The following is a 17389-nucleotide window of genomic DNA, read 5'->3' as shown; positions in this document are numbered from 1 at the left end:
AGAAAGGTGACCCAGGGAGTTGGCGCCCAGAGAAGCAGGAAGCGCTGAGATACCCTCTCCAGGGGAGGCGGTGGGAAAGGGAGGGAAGGGAAGGGACGCATGTGCCTTAGCAATGGGCTGGCAACAGTAGCAAAATGAGATCCTGAAAATCAGCAGGTGGCGAAAGTATCTTAGAGGAAGGTGGCACTAGGGATGCCGCCTGTGACACCCCCTCCCCTTTGCCAGCTCCTAGAAGATTAAAACCTTCCACTACTCTTTGCGGCTTGCCCCATACCTACCCCGAGAAGATCTCAGCCCCCTAGCTGAGTCCCTTCCCCAGCTACATTTGAAAGGGGAGGAGAGGCAGTGGTGGAGACAGCCCCAGGATGCTCGGGTCCCTTTTTCATTCCCACTGCTGGATGGATAGAATAAAACTCTCATCTGATCAGGCTTCAGCTCCAGCGATCCAAACTGGGAATTCTGCATATTCCGGTGTCCTATGTCAATGGATTCCTGAAAAGATTGGTGTGGAAGGCCCAATGCTGGCAAATACAATTCTCCTTATGGTTCCCCCTCACCCCTCCCCAGCCCTAACGCGATTTGGCAGACAGGCAAACAAGACCGAGATTTCTATACTACCCATGCCAATAATAACGAGCATTTCCTATAGCCCATATAACTGTCCCTGATGGGATTAATTATCTATCTTGACAGATGAGGAAGTGCACCCACGGAGGGTAAGTGGCCAAGTTCACACAGGGAGAGAGTAGCAGAGCCAGTACTCCAGCCCAAGGCTCCAGATCAATAGTGCAGCCTCTCTCCAAAGAGCTGCCTGGGATTGGCTTCTGGTGGGACTATAGTCCCCAGGGAAGGCCTGGACCTGAAATGAATCAGAGGGCATGGATGGCCCCATCAGCCCTTTTCAACCTGATACTCCTTTCTATCTCCTCTGTTCCTTCTCCCCTTGAGGTCTTCAAAAATGTCTCAAAAATGTTCATCTCTCTCCACCTCCAGGAAGCCCCCTCAGACTAGGCCCAAGCCTTTCAGGGTTTCTTGGCTAAGTGACTCCCTTGGGTCTGCACTGCCTGACTTGACTTACCAGTAACACTGGCAGCTCCTCCAAAACTAGAGCCCAGTTTCTTTTTTCCTTTGTCTCCCACCACTCCTGGCTCCCCACAGTCTCCAGCACACAGCAAGTGACTCACCAGGCTTATATTATAATATTTATCCTGGGTATATATTTAACTTATTTATATATATATAATATTATGATATTCAGTCCATTATAACATAATAGGCTAATAAATGTCCTCATCGTGCCTCTGTTTAATGTTGCTGCAGGGAAGTTTGTGTATTCAAGTGCCATCAATTCAGTGTTTGTATATATGTGCACGGATGTGCATAGAGGTTTGTCCATAGACAGTAACATATATGTGTGTCTATGTTTGTGTCCTGTGTATATATCTGTTCAGCATCCTTGTGTATGTGTGTCCATGCATGTACATCTGTAATGTATAAGTATGTGCTTATGTGTTTTTCTGTATATATGAAGGAGGCTGAACAGTAGAGTGGAAAGAGGAGGAGGAGGAAGAATAACAAATTACATTTATATAGCACTTTAAGGTTTGTAAGACCTTTTACATTAAATATGGTGTTCAGTCATTTCAGTCGTGTCTGATTCTTCGTGACCCCATTTGGGGTTTTCTTAGCAAAGATACTGGAGGGGTTTGCCATTTCCTTTTCCAGCTCATTTGACAGCTGAGGAAACTGATGCAAACAGGGTTATGTGACTTGCCCAAGGTCACACAGCTAGTAAGTGTCGGAGGCTGGATTTGAATTCAAGTCTTCCTGACTCCAGGCCCAGCCTACTATCCACTGAGTCACCCAGCTGCCCCACATTAAAGATATACCTCATTCAGTCCTCACAGCAACTGTGACAGGTGGGTGTTATTATGATCCTTGTTTTGCAGATGCAGATGCTGAGGCTTAAAGAGCTGACTGACCTTTGCAGGGCCACACAGCTAGTTTGAGGTGGGATTTGAGCCCAACTTTCAAAGGTAGCAGCAGCACCACATCACCTACATCACACTGCCCCTGAGTGCATACTGGATGGGAAGTAAGAGGAGCTGGACTCTAATCCCTCCACTAGGTTCCGAGTAGGGCCTTTGGAAAATCACTTCTCCAAGCCTCACTTCTATCGTCCATTGGATTATATATATATATATATATATATTTTTCCTTTTTTTTTCTTTTTTGTGAGGCAATTGGGGTTAAGTGACTTGCCCAGGGTCACACAGCTATTAAGTATTAAGTGTCTGAGACCAGATTTAAACTCAGGTACTCCTGACTCCAGGGCCAGTGCTCTATCTACTGTGCCACCTAGCTGCCCCTAAAAATCTTTTTTTTTTAATTTGTTTGTTTTTTTGGTTGGTTTTTTGCAGAGCAATGAGGGTTAAGTGACTTGCCCAGGGTCACAGGGCAGTGCGTTATTCACTGAGCCACCTAGCTGCCCCGCAGATAAGATATAATTTAAATGAGCTTTTACAGTTCTCTCAAAGTTCTTTCCAGTACAAACAGTATGATTCTCTGTCCGTTTGATTCTGTGTTTGTGTGTTTATGTACACACAATATAGATCACGTCATAAATGTGTGTAACATACATATTCTACATTCTAAGGTAGAAGGGATGTTAGAGACCAACCACTTCATTTTACAGGTGGGGAAACTGAGGCTAAGAAAGCCTGAATAACTTTACTCAAGGTCAATACAGTAAATGGTAGGACTGGAAATTTAAACACAGGTGTCTTCTGTACAACACTGAGCTGCCTCTGTCTATGAGTGCTTTCAAGTTTATGTCCATGCATATCTGGGGGCCCTGTTGTGATATGTCGGTGAGCATGCATATGTAAGCTCTTGTGAGCACTCACAAAACAAGCTTGGCCTGGCCTGATGGGTATGAGCCAGGATTGGGTCATGGGAAACAGAAAAATGAGACACATGAGTCTTCTCAGCCACGTGTATGTGAGTGTGTAGTAAGGAGAGGTTGGAGTGGAGATGGCCGATTCAGGCCTACATCTTCCTCCTTATGAAACTGGGCTCACCCTCGGGGAGCTTGGCTGGGGTGCGGGGGGTAGGATCCTACTACACCATGCTCACACACACCAGCGTCGTTAGGGAAAGCAGAGCGGAGGGTGAGCTCCTGATCTGTGTGACAGCAGGCAGCTTCCCCCGGCCTCTGTGCTGCTGCCTCATAAAGGAAGCCCTTAAAAGGACTGGGGTGTGGCTTGGCCAGGGGACACTATCCCCTGAGCTGGCTGGGACTCTCTGTCACTGAGCTGTTGCCTTCTACAGGAAAGAGCCTCTGCCTCTTGACTTCCCTGGCTTCCTTCAAGTCCCAGACAAAATCCTACCTTGTATAGGAAGCCTTTCCTTTCCCCATTCCCCTTATTCCTAATGCTTCTCTCTTAGTGATCTCCAATTTCCCCTGTATGTAGCTTGTTTGTACACATAGTTATGTCGTCTCTCCCATTAGACTATGAGCTCCTTGAGAGCACGGGCTGACTTTTGCCTTTCCACGGCCAGCATATAACCATAACACCAAGGCCTGTTCATATTTACAACACAGGTTATGGTTCCAAAGTACCTTCCCATACATTTTCTTATAGGGCCCTTGCCCGCAGCAGCAGCAGCAGCAACAGCAGCACCTCCTGTGACAGAGGGAAGCAATTAGGATTCCCCTTTTACAGAAAAGAAAACAGAAGTCCAGAAAGTACAAGTGATTTTCCCAAGGTTATACAGTAAGTGGTAGTCATACAATCTTATAGTTAGAAGGGACTTCACTTCGGGAGTCCTCCCAGCTCTAGAGAATGACTTCACCTCCCAAATGAAGTGGGAATCCTCTCCCCCTCACCCCTGGCAAGTGTTCATACAGACTCTGCTTGAACAGCTCCAAAGACAGAGCAGTCAGCATGTGTCCCAAGCCAGCCATTTCCACTGTTGGACATCTCTGTAGTTCTTTACATTGAGCCAGTCTGCCCTCATCTTAGGAGCCCAGTGGTTCAGTTGTTTAAGTTTTGTTTGACTCTTTGTGACCCCATTTGGCTCACTCTAGAGTGGTTTGCCATTTCCTTCTCTGGCTCATTTTACAGGTGAGGAAATTGAGGCAAACAAGGTTAAGTGACTTGCCCAGGGTCACACAGCCAGGAAGTGTCTGAGGCTAAATTTGAATTCAGATCTTCCTGACTCTATCCACTATAGCACCTAGCTGCCCTTAGGAGCACAGAGTTAGGACCAAAAGAAACTTCAAAAGCCATATGGTCAGGAGGCAGCTAGGTGACACAGTGGATAGAGCACCAGCCCTGGATTCAGGAGGACCTGAGTTTAAATCTGGCCTCAGACACTTAACACTTACTAGCTATGTGACCCTGGGCAAGTCACTTAACCTACAATTGCCTCACTAAAAAAAAAAAACCAAAAAAAAAACCATATGGTCCAACAGCTTTATTTTAAGGAAGAAGAAATGGAGGTAGGTTTCCAGACTTCCTCAAGGTCACATGGATAATTAGCATCCAAGCTGGAATCTAAACCAAAGCCCTCAGCCTCCAGAGCCTGGGTTTTCTCCACTGTACTCTACTCTTTCCCCATTAGTTCTAGTCCCTGGGGCTGGGGAGGTGGGGATTACAGTTTATTTACCAAGTTAAGACAGAACTCCTCTTCCACATGTTCTCCCTAAGTCCTCGCGTCTCCAGGCTAAGCATCCCCAGTTTGTTCCTTGAGCTTGTGACGCATTTCCTTGTCTCACTTCCCCACCCCTCTCATTTTATCTGAATGGACACCAGCTTGTCAGTGTTCCTTTGAAAAGGTGGCCTGCAGAACTGGCCATAAGCCTCCAGGTGGCCCTTGCACAAGAACGGAAATCAAACCCAGGTCTGATCATGCCAGACTGCTCTCTCCATAGTACTGCACTATCTCTTACTGGCTACCTTGCTGGGCATTGGATATTACACTCTGGTTGGGGAAATAGAAGTCACATACATACAAAGATCGTTAAAAACACCAGACCTTGAGACATAGAGATAGTCAAGGCATACAGATAGTCAAGGGCGGGTTGTATGAGGCAGGCAGGCAGGTAGGAAGGAAGGATCCCTCCGAGGTAGGTTGATCAGGGAAGACTTCCTGGAGGGGATGGAGACTGTAATTGATTCTTGAAGGAGTGGTAGGAGCTAGACAGGAGAGACAGGGACACCCCAGGCCCATCATTAAAGACTAGGAGGGACTGTACATATTGGCAGGTAAGGACAAGAAGGTACCCTAGCTTGCTGGAACAAGTAGTCATTACAGGAATGAACCTGAGCCTTTTTTCAACATATGGGTTAAATTTGGGAATGGAGGAATGGTCCTCCCAACAATAGCCTTACATGCCTACAGTGTTTTTGCAGTGCAGACTGCTGTCCCCACAATGGCCTTGTATTGGAAGCAAGGTGGAAAGAACGCTGAATTCACAGTCACAGGAGCCGAGTCTCTACCATGGCTCTTGGATGGGTCACTTCTCTAGGCCTGTTTTTCTCTTGGTTAAAATAAGGCAGTTGGACATCTTCCGACTCTGTATCCTGGGATCCAATGATGCCATGTAGGTAGTACAAGTATCATCTCCACTGTACAGACAAGGAAACTGAGACTCACTGAGGAGAAATGAATTGCCCAGAATGACACAGTAAGTGGTGGGATTGAGACCAGGTCTCCTTACTCTTGGCTCAGCCTTACACATTTCCCTCTGAGGGTAAGAAAGGGAAACCTGGATTCCGGGGGCTCCAACAGGAGGGGCATCTCCAAGGTAAGGCGGGGGAGTTGATGATCAGATCCCTTTTCCCATGGTCTTGGGATACTCAAGCTAGAGGTTCAGTTGGGAGGAAGAAAGATTGAGATGGTGTCAGATATTGCCTCAAACAGATCTGGGGAGTAGAGAGGAGAGTTGTTCAACAGAGAGCAGTAGTCTTTGGGAGGGATAGGGTGAGAAAAAGGGACGTTGGTGGGTGGCAAATGTTCACTAATCTTCATGTTTGTTCCAGGGGAAAACCAAGGCTACCCACATCCGGAAGGATCTTGCTATGCCCTGCGAGGCATGGGGTGAAGAAAAGGGACATTGGTGGGTGGCAAATATCTATGTTCACTAATCTTCATGTTTGTGCCAGGGGAAACCAAGGCTACCCACATTCAGGAAGATCTGCTATGCCCTGGGAGGTGCCCCATACCAGCTGACTGGCAATGCCATTTCCTTCTTTCTGCAGATCTTCCTTTTGGACGTAGTACAGGTGAGGATCCCAAGGGGGAGGAAGAATGTGAATAAATAGTCCTTCTCTTCCATTTGGCACAATCAAAAACTCTATATCTTGAGGATGTTGAGTGTTGGCATCTTGTGGTGGGTTCCCAGGTGAACAGAAATTTAAAGAGTCCTGGGTGGGGAATCTAGAGACCTGGGTTCAAGTCCCAGCTCTGCCAATAACTCACTGCGTAATCTTTTCCCTTCTCTGGGCCTCAGTTTTTCCAGCTTCAAATTCTATGTTCTGTGTTCCAAAGACCCTTCCAGCTTTGACATTCCATGTACCTTTTTTGAATCATGGGCCCCTTTGACAATCTGGTAAAGCTTCCAGATGCCTTCTCAGAATGCATAAAATAAAATACACAGGATTCCAAAGGAAATCAATTATATTGAAATATAATTATTACAGTATTAAAGTTCCAAGTTCACAAACTTCTTGAAATCTGTGGATCCCAACCAAAGAACCTCAGTTCTAAGATCTCTCTCGATGCTAACATGCTCTATTATAAGGTCCCTGCCAGCTCAAGCATACAGTGTTCAAAGGTCTTCTCTTTTTCAGATATTCTGTGTCAAAGGTCTTTTCCAACTTTGAAGTTCTATGTTTCAGAGATTTGTCTGGTGGACAAGATAAGCTATGAATCAATCATGGGGAACCTTTAATTTGATTGTAGATGCAACTAGAGAGAGAATTAGATGGATCTGGTTCTTGCCTTTAAGTGGTATTGTGAGTGTCTTTGTGATGAAGCCAGGCTTACATTCAACCACAGACTGTTATAAGTGCCAGGGACCTTAGAGATCATCCAGTTCCACCACTCCCCATTTTATAGATGAAGAAACCAAGTGCTGGAAAAAGCAAGTGACTTGCCCAAAGTTACTCAATGAGTCAGCCAGTCAAAAAACATTTATTACAAGAACAAAAGTGAAAGCCTGTACTGGTCACAGTCTAATGAGGGAAACATGTAAACAACTAAGTATAAACTATATACAAGATAAATTGGAAACAATCAACAGAGGGAAGACACTAGAATAAAGGGGGATTGAGAAAGGCTTCCTATAGAAGGTAAGATTTTAGCTGGAACTTGAAGGAAGTCAGGGAAGCCAGAAGGTAGAGATGAGAAAGGAGAATGCTATAGGCATGGGGGATAGCCTGTGAAAACACCAAGAGTCAGAAGATGGAGTCTTTTGTGAAAGAACAGCGAATAGGCCAATATCCCTAGATCAGAGAGTACAGGGGGGAGAGGTGGGTCTAAAGGGTAAGAACACTGGAAAATGAGGAAAGAGGGCTTGGGTTATGAAGGGCTTTGAATGACAGAGGAGTTTATATTTTATCCTGGAGATGATAGGGAACCACTGGAGTTGATTGAGTAGGGGTGGGGAGTGACATAGCCAGACCTGTAATTTATTTTTTTATTTTATTTTGGGTTTTTGTTTTGTTTTGGGTTTTTTGGTGGTGCAATGAGGGTTAAGTGACTTGCCCAGGGTCACACAGCTAGTAAGTGTCAAGTGTCTGAGGCCGGATTTGAACTCAGGTCCTCCTGAATCCAGGGCCGGTGCTTTATCCACTGTACCACCTAGCTGCCCCCCAGACCTGCACTTTAGGAAATTCCATTTGATGGTTGAGTAAAGGATGGATGAACTGGAGTTAGTATAAACTTGTGTCATGTAGACCAATGAGCAGGTTATTATAATAGTCCAGGCATAACGTGATAAGGACCTGCATCAGGGTGGTGGCAATATCAGAGGACAAAAGGAGGGTTCTTTGAGAGATGTTACAAAGGCAAAATGGATAGGCCTTAGCAACAGACTGGATATGGTAGGGGCGGGGAGTGAGGAGTTAAGGATGACTACTAGGTTGTGAGCCTAGGTGACTGGAAGGATGGTAGTGCTCTCGATAGTAACAGAGAAGTTAGGAAGAGGGGAGGGTTTTAGGGGGAAATAATGAATTCAGTTTTGGACACATTGAATTTAAGATGCCTGCGGGACATCCAGTTGGAGATGTGACTCTGGAAGCCAGCAGAGAGGTTAGGCCTGCATAAGTAGTTCTGAGTATCATCAGCATAGAGGTGATAATTAAATCCGTGGGAGCTGATAAGATTGCCAAGTGAAATGGTATGTAAGGAAAGAGGACCCAGCACAGAACCCTGTAGGATACCCATAATTCATTGTGGATGTGACCTGGATGATTGATCCAGGAGATTCAAAAGGAGTGGTCAGATAGGTGGGAGAAGAACCAGGATAGAACTTTATCCTGAAAACCAAGAGGGAAGAGATTTTTTTTATTATTTCTGCATTAGTCATGTTGTGAAAGAAGAATCAGAACAGGGGCAGCTAGGAGGCACAGTGGATAGAGCACCAGCCCTGGAGGCAGGAGGCCCTGAGTTCAAGCCTGGCCTCAGACACTTGACACTTACTAGCTGTGTGACCCTGGGCAAGTCACTTAACCCTCATTGCCCTGCAAAAAAAAAAAAAAAGAGAGAGAGGTTTATTTGTTCATTTGTTTTGGGAGATGAGGTGGGAATGATGATGGTGATGCTAGAAAAAATAAAAATAGGAGACAGAGCTCAAAGAGGAGATAGTGACAGAAGATATCTGGATGAAATGAGATGAGGAGGAAGAGAGTAGAGGGAGCTCCTGGTAAGTAGACTCAACTTTTTTAGTAAAATAAGAGGCAATGTTCTCAGCTGAGAGGGGGACAGGGGAACCATGGGAAGATTGAAGAAAGATGAAAAGGTTTAGAAGAGTTGCTGGTAAGTGGGAAAGTGAGTCAAATAAGGAGCTGTAAAAGGATTGCCCTGCAGCAGTGAGGACCTGGTTGTGGTTATATAGCAAATTTATAGTCAGCATAGTTTCATGATTTTTTTCCAGCTATCTTTAGCAGAATATGTATAAGAACAAAGGCAGTATATGGTGGGGGTAACCTGAGACTGGGATTTGGCAGGGCAAGACCCAAGATGTGGTGAGGGGGCACCGGATTTAATAGAAAATGAAAGCATGTCCCTGAGGAATCAAGATAGGGAAGAGAGGAGAATGTAGCTAGTACAGGAGTGATGGGCTGAGGGAGAACTGAGGGGTCAAGGGATTGTCAGTAATAGCACAGATGAAGCATAGGGTTTGGTATCTGGATGCAGATAGAACCATACTGTTTCTGCTTTTTCCTTTTCCTTTTTTCTTTTTTGAGGTTTTTCCCTTTTGTTCTGATTCTTCTTTCACAACATGACTAATGCAGAGATATGTTTAATGTGATTGTACATATATAACCTCTATCAGATTGCTTGCTGTTTTGGGAAGGGGAGAGAGGAGGGAGGGACAAAATTTTGAAACTAGAAATCTTAGAAAAACAAATGCTGAAAACTATCTCTACATGTAACTAGAAAATAATAAAATACTTTTATGATTAAAAAAAAGAATAGGGTTTGGGGTTGCAAAGCAAAGGGAGAGGTGAAATGACAATAAATTGTGATGAGAGAAAAGAATTTCAGAGTTCATGAACACGGAAGTGGTGCATTTGTGGGTAATGGCAAGATCAAAGGTATGACCATCTTTGTTTTGACTCAGGTAGGGTGGAAGAGTAGGTTATGTGAAGTGAAAGACTCTGAGGTTAGAGAGTTTGAAGTAGTATCAATGTATATGTTGAGGAGCTATGAGGTTAGAATGTTTGAGGGAGTATTAGTATGTACACTGAAGTCCCATATTATGATAACAGGAGTTGAGGAGGAAAGAAAAATGAAAAGCCAAACTCATTGAGGAAAGAAGGGATGTGGCTTGGAGGTCAGTAGATAGCCCATTTTGAGTAGGTGGTGGATGTGGATTGAGTGAGCCTCAAAGGAGGAGAGGTAGTGGGGGAGAAGGGTGTGGATATGAACCTAGCACTACCCTGCTGGTACCTTTTTCATTTCTGATCCCTGAGGAATTCCTTGACAGTTTGTAATCACCCACAAACAACAGATACCCATCCTATGCAACTTCCAGACCCTTGGCACAATCTACAGTCCCAGATCTTCCCTGGTTGAGCAGGGACCTGTGATTTTTCAGGGGCTTTTGAGATCCATTAGCTCCTTTTTCTGGAAGGCAGCAAAAATCTTTCACTCTCACACTGGAGAAAGAAGCATTGGACCCTAATGGAGTGATGACTTCCTGCTACCAGCTCATGTCTGCATCCCCTCACTTTCTTCCTTCCCTGCAGTCCTTCCTGCTTCATTCCCATTTTTCTTCCTCCTTTTCCTCTCATCTTCTTCTCCTCTCTTCATTCCCATAATTCCCCCTCTTCCCTTTCCCCTTCCCTCCTCTTTTTCCCCTCTTTCCCTTTTCTCCTTCTTTCCCTCTGCTTCTTTCCTTTCCTTACTCTTCTCTCATGCTCCCTCTTTCTTCCCTCCTCCAATTCTCTCCTTCCTTTGTCCCAACATTTCTTAACTTGTGTGTGTGTGATGGACTCCTTTGGAAATCTAGTGAAACCTATGGACTCCACCTCAGAATCATGGGGTTTTGGTTTTTTTGGGTTTTTTGTGAGGCAGTTGTGGTTAAGTGACTTGCCCAGGGTCACCCAGCTAGTAAGTGTCAAGTGTCTGAGGCAAGATTTGAACTCAGGTCCTCCTGACTCCAGGGCTGGTACTCTATCCACTGTGCCACCTAGCTGCCCCCAGAATCATGTTTTAAAATAGTTGAAAATCTACATTTCACTTAGAGGTTAGAGAAATCAAAGCTTCAATCTGTATCCCCTACAAGTCCTAGAAATCTATTTATGGATCCCAGGATAGAATTCCTTTTCTGTCCCTTATGTTTTTCTCCTTCCCCTGGCCGTCTGTCCTTCCTCTGCCCTCTTCTTTTTTTGTTGTTTACTCTCTTTTACCTACCTTTCCTTTTCTATCTTCTTTTCTCCTCTTTTTCTCATTCCCCCCTCCCTTTCCCTGTCTTCCTCTCTCCTTTCTGCCCTCTCTAATCAAGCAATTTCCACAGCCCCTGTATGACTATCTTTACTTAGTACATCCAACTCCAAATTATCCAGAAGAATTTTTCCCACTTTGTGGATTTTTCCAGAAAAATACCTGCATTCTTTCCAAACTGACTGTCACTTTCTGTCTTAACAGCCTCCTCCCCCACCACACACTTCTCCAACACCAGCACAATCTGCCCGTGCTTAATGACAGAATTGTCATTTTTAGAGCTAGTCCAGCTTCTTCTTTCTTCTCCCTTCCTTCTCATACAATTAGAAGGAACCTTAGAATACAGAACATGAAGTGTCAAAGCTGGAGGAACCTTTGACTTAGAATGCAAGACCAGAAAGGAACTAGCTAGTCCAATTGTGTCCTTTCACAGATGGGGAAACCAGGGCTAGGAAGACAAAGGGAATTTAGGAGACAGTCAACTAGAAAGTCAGCAACAACCAGGAATAGAAACGAGATCTTTCTCTTCTCCCATTGCCTCTCCTTCCCATATCTCATCCCTCTAATTTGTATACCATTTGCACAACTAAGCTTTACAGAATGCTTTCACACAAGAGGGAAGAAAAGCAGGCTGTCATCTCCATCTTAAAGAAGGGAAAACTGAGGCTCAGACGACGACATGATCTACCTGTGATGACTCAGCAAGTCGAGGCCAGCTCTCTTCTCTTTTCCCAGGGGACTGTGTTGGTTGTCTTCCAGTAACTCAGCCCTGGTCCCTCTTTATTTCATTCCAGCTGGATCCTTTCTGGGCCTCCTCCGTTATCTTCATCGGCCGAGCATGGGATTCAGTATCTGATCCTCTTGTGGGTTTCCTGGTGAGCAGGAGCCCCCGGAGGAAGTGTGGCAAACTGATTCCATGGTGAGTGAGCTGGTTCCTGCGGGTTGGGAAAAGCAGGATTCCAGGTCCTTCCCTGCCGCTGAATGCTCGAGGATGAGTCATTCAACAAGCATTTATTAAGTGCCATCTGTGTGTGGGACACCAAGCTGGCCCCTGGTAGATACACAAAGTTTAGATGAGACTTAGGCCCTGCCTTCAATCTAGTAGGGGACTAAGACACAAACATGATAAAGACATGTTAAGTGTTTTGGAGATCTGCACACAGTGCTATGGTTATTGACCAGAAGAACTAGGGAGGACTTCCTGGAGGAGTTGGCATTTGAATTGGGCTTTAAAGGAAAAAAGAAGAATTAAGTAAGAAAAGTGGGAAGGGAGCATATTCCAATCAAAGGGGAACGACCAAAGGCTCAGGAGCACAGGGTGTATATAGGGGCAGAGAGTTTGGCTGGGGCATAGAGTATGGTTAAGGGAATGTTGTGAAATAACACATAATGGTACGGTGGCAACCAGTTTGTGGAAGGCGTTGAATGCCAGGCAAAGGAGCCTGAGCTTTAATTGGTAGACAGAAGAAAAAGAATAAAAGATTTTGAGCTCAGATGTGACACTATTTCAAAAAAAACTCAGTTAAACAAATATTTATTAAATGCCTATGTTCAAGACCTTGTCCTAGGTGATGAGACTAAAAACAGTACCTTCCCTCAAGGAGCTTATATTTTTTCAGAGGATATAACATAAAAGCAGATACATAAATACAAGATGAATTAAGGAAAGGAGAACATTTACGCTAGGGTGATCAGGAAGGAGGGTGGTCCATGAGCTGAGTCATGAGCAAAGCTACGGCTTCTAAGAGGCAGAGATGAGGCAGGAGTGTATCGGCCCAGCTTGTGCAGAGGCTTGGGACAAGTTGATGAGGTGTTGGGTTCAGGGGGCTTCCTAAATGAGCTGTGGAATCAAGGATGCCTACTCTGGGTTGGGTCCACGTTACTCTTCAACCACAGGAGGAGAGACTCAGACTTTCCCAAGAATATACAGTCTCACCAAGGAGGGGCATGGTAGGATGAAGCTACATGCTCAAACTGGGCCCCACTTGGGAGCTCTTGCCATCTTGTCCCTTGATTGATTCACCCGGGCCTTTGAGTCAGGAGAAATGAGTCCTAGTCATTAATTTATTCATTGGTTCAATAAATATTTATTAATCACCTATTGTAGACAGAATTCAGTACAGAATGCTAAGATGATGCAGATTTACATAGGACACAGGGTCATGATAGCCTAGTAGGGGGATAAATACAGTAGTACAGTTTCACTAGAACCCAGAGTATAAGAAGTACTGTGAGATAAGGCTAGAACGTATCACATGATAACTGCATGAGAAACAAACAAAGTTAAGCGTATTGTGAGGTCTGAAAGGAAAGTCTATTCCTGATTTAAAAGAACTTAAGAAGAGCTCATGGAATTGGTAGTATTTGAAGCAGACTTTAAAGAATTGAAACTGGACTTCAGTTTCCTCCTCTGTAAAATGAGGCATAGTTGCTAAAGCTCTGGACTTAGTCACAAAGACCTGAATTCAAATCCTGCCTCAGCCACTTACTACCTATGTGACCCTGGGCAAGTCACTTAACATTTCTCAACCTCATTTGTAAAATAGAAATAATTATCACAGCTACTTCATAGGGTTGTTGTCGAGATGAAATGAGATAATGTCTTAAAGCCCTATATAAATGCTAATTATTATTATTAATGAGAGGGTTAAACTAAATGATCTTTGAGATCTCTACCAGGTCAGAGAGTCTATGATTCTTTGGGTCTCAATTTTCTCACCTGTAAATTGGGGATAATAATACTGCTCACCCCACAGGACTTTTGTGAGGAACAAATGAGATAATAGAAGTAGAGTATTTTAAAACCACAGAAATGTAAGTGTAAGTTGTTTTAGTGCCAGTTGGGTTTCCATGAAGGGTATTTTTCTGGCCAAATTCCAAGAGATGTTCTAGTATGAAAACTCTCAAAGTCCCCTGACTCTGGATGGCATCTACATAAAGCCATCCCTGGACCTGAGGAACTTTGTGCTCAAAGTTAGGAAACCTAGACAGTGGCTTCTGGGGCTGGCTGCTTCCCTCCTTTGGATCTCAGCTGTCTTGTCTACAATCAATCAATCAGTATTTATTAAGCACTTTCTATGTGCCAGGCACCATGCTAAGCGGTGGGGTTACAAAAAGAGGCAAAAGACATTCCCTGCCCTCAAGGAGCTTACAATCTAATGAAAATTTACAAAATGAGGACAATAGTGTATTATCTGTCCCTGAGGCAGAGGGCTGGACCCCATCATCTCTTGAGGTCCCTTTTAGCTCTAAGAGCCATGATCTGAAGCATTCAAGTAAATGTGCTGGAAGACTTGTTTGGAGTGTTTTGTATATTACGTTTGGAAGAAGGACTGAAGGGCAACTCTTCCTATTTTGCCCTGAGAAAGTTCTCAAAAATGTCCAAATCTACATTTCTAATTGATTACACATAGGATGCTAAATTCACTCAAATCTTGCTTGCTTATTGAGCTCCCAGCATTCAGGAGCCTGAGTGGAAGAAATCTCCCAGAAGTTTGTTTTAGTAAATTCTAGAGAATGGATTGTTTTTCCAATGACTTGTTTTTAAATCCTTAAAGTGAAGACAATTTCAGCTGTTTGAGCTTCCACTTAGTTGGATTCTAGTTAACTGAGGTCCCTGTGCCAGGCTATGCCCCCCAAACACCCACCCATTCTGAGCTGAACAAATATCAGTCAGCCGTATCATAAGATTTTTCCCGTTCAGCTCACAGAACACAGCATAAGAAGTAGGAGGGCCCTTAGAACATAGAAAACTATAGCTAGTAGGGACCTTAGAACATAAAAGATTTCAGAACTACAAGGTCCTGGAATATAGAATGTCAAAAGTGGAAGGGACCGGGGCAGCTAGGTGGTGCAGTGGATAGAGCACCAGCCCTGGAGTCAGGAGGACCTGAGTTCAAATCCAGCCTCAGACACTTAACACTTAGTAGCTGTGTGACCCTGGGCAAGTCACTTAACCCCAATTGCCTCACTAAAAAAAAAATAAAATAAAATAAAAATAAAAGTGGAAGGGACCTTAGTTCATAAAGTATCAGAGCCATAAGGGGCCTTAGATCGTAGAATATGTGAGGTGAGAGGTCCCTTAGAAACCATCCAACATCTTCATTTAAATCAACTAAAAACAACAAATCAACAAGACTAAATAGCTACTGTGTATAGAGGAGTATACTAAGTGCTAGGGGAGATACACTTGACAGAGAATGAGATTGAGACCGAGAGAGGAGCAATGATTTCTCCGAGGTTACAAAGCAAGTTATTTTCCATGCCAGGACTAGCATCCAGGTCTCTTGACTTCTGTTCTAGGGTTCTGTACATGACCTTTGTGCCTTGCTTCCTGGGGATGCCTCCCCCCATTCTTTTTCTGTTTCACAGGGTTTTGGGCTCTACCCCCTTTGGTGTCTTGCTGTACTGCCTCCTCTGGTTCACACCCTCTGGCACCCTATCCACCTCCTGGAAGTTCTTCTGGTACCTGACCACCTACTGTTTCTTCCAGACATGTCTGAGTGTAAGGTAGCTCCAAGAGCTCTGGGGGTTGGGCATCACTTGGGATACTGGGGATGCTGAATTTAGACTAAAGTATGAATTGGGGCTGGGGTGGAGGGAAGGAGGGGGAGATTCAGAGCTTAGAGTGTGATCTAGTGCTAAGAACACCAGAAAGAAAGCCAGAATGAGAGTTGGGGCGGGGGGGGGGGGGGGAGGTCTAGATTCTGGTCCTATCTCTGTTGCCAGTTTACCACATGACCTTGGGTAAGTCATTTACACTTTTTGGGACTCAGGTCCCCTCATTTGTAATCAATCAGTCAAGAGACATTTATTAATCACCTACCATGTGCTGAGTGCTAGGGATTCAAAGGCAAAAATAAAACAGTCCCCACCCTGGAGGAATTTACATCCTTCTGAGGAAACAACATGTGCACATATAAGTTTAACTAAATAAATATAAAAAGTAAACTGTAAGATGATTTTGGATGGAAGGTGCTAGCAGCCAGAGGGCTCAAGAACCTCATGTAATAGGGGACACGTGAGCTCAACTTTGAAGGAAACCAGGACTTTTGAAAGGCAGAGGTGAAGAGAGAGCTCATTCCAGACATGAGGGAAGAAGTCAAGGATGTAGAGACAGAGTGTTGGGTGTGAAGGGACAGCAAGATAGCTACTTTGACTGCACTGGAGAGTACCTGGAGGAGAGTAACTTGTAAAGAGCCTAGGTTGGAGCCAGGTTGTAAAGAGCTTCAGGTGCCAAATGGAGGAACTTGTATTTGATCCCAGAGGAAAGAGATAATGAAGCCTCTGGAGTTTCTTGGCAGGAGGAGACTGACATGGTTGGACCTGTGCCTTCAAACCCTCACTTTGGCAGCTGTGTGGAGGGTGGATTGGAGAAGGGAGAGATGGAGCAGGGAGACCTATGAGAAAGTTATTGCAATAGACTGGACAAAAGGTAATGAGAGCATGAAGTAGGGTGACACCCATGTGACTAGAGAGAAGGGTTCAAGGAGCAGCTAGGTGGTGCAGTGGATAGAGCACCAGCCCTGGATTCAGTAGGACCTGAGTTCAAATCTGGCTTCAGACTCTTGACACTTACTAGCTGTGTGACCCTGAGCAAGTCACTTAACCCCAACTGCCTCACCAAAAAAAAAGAAAAAAGAGAAGGGTTCAGACACTAGCAGTGTTGTAAAAATAGGATGGAAAAGACTTGGTGACTGATTAGATATGTGGGTGCAGGAGACCCACAAGAGAGCATTCAGCAGCACTGGAAGGACCATGGTACCCCACACAGAAATCCTAGATTTCACAAGAGAAGTATGTTTGGGGGAGAAAATAATGAGTTTCATTTTGGACATATTGAGTTGGAGATGGGACATTCAGAATTTGAAATGTCCAATAGGTAGTTGGTGGAGTAGGACTGGAGCCCCAGAGAGAATCCAAAGCTGTATATAATAGAAGTGAGAGTCATCTATGTAAAGATGACAATTCAATTATGGTAGCTGAGGAGGCCCCCAAGAATGTAGTAAGAAGAGAAGAGCACCCAGAACAGAGCTTTAAGAACACCCATGCTTGGATGAGTGGATGGATGGATGGATGGATGGATGGGTGGATGGGTGGATGGATGGAGATGGATGATCTAGGAATGCAGACTAAGAAGGAGTCTCTAAACACTTGGAAGAACACCAAAAAAAACCCAGAAAATCTCTAGGAGGAGAGGGTCAAATGTTAC

At 44.5% G+C, this 17389-nt stretch overlaps 1 protein-coding gene across 1 annotated transcript in view; it reads left to right on the top strand.

Moving 5' to 3' along the window:
* Window positions 1-17389, top strand: part of LOC122739307 (sodium-dependent lysophosphatidylcholine symporter 1-like) — a 45558-nt gene that overhangs the window by 590 nt on the left and 27579 nt on the right. The window contains exons 2-4 of the mRNA XM_043981101.1: window positions 6171-6290; window positions 11973-12097; window positions 15550-15682. Of these exons, the coding sequence (XP_043837036.1) occupies window positions 6171-6290; window positions 11973-12097; window positions 15550-15682 (378 nt within the window). The remainder of the gene's footprint in view (window positions 1-6170; window positions 6291-11972; window positions 12098-15549; window positions 15683-17389) is intronic.

This window comes from Dromiciops gliroides, chromosome 2 (genome assembly GCF_019393635.1).
Source record: "Dromiciops gliroides isolate mDroGli1 chromosome 2, mDroGli1.pri, whole genome shotgun sequence".
Lineage (NCBI taxonomy): Eukaryota > Metazoa > Chordata > Mammalia > Microbiotheria > Microbiotheriidae > Dromiciops > Dromiciops gliroides.
Note: the sequence above shows the minus strand (reverse complement) of the source record. Positions and strands in the feature narration are given on the sequence as shown.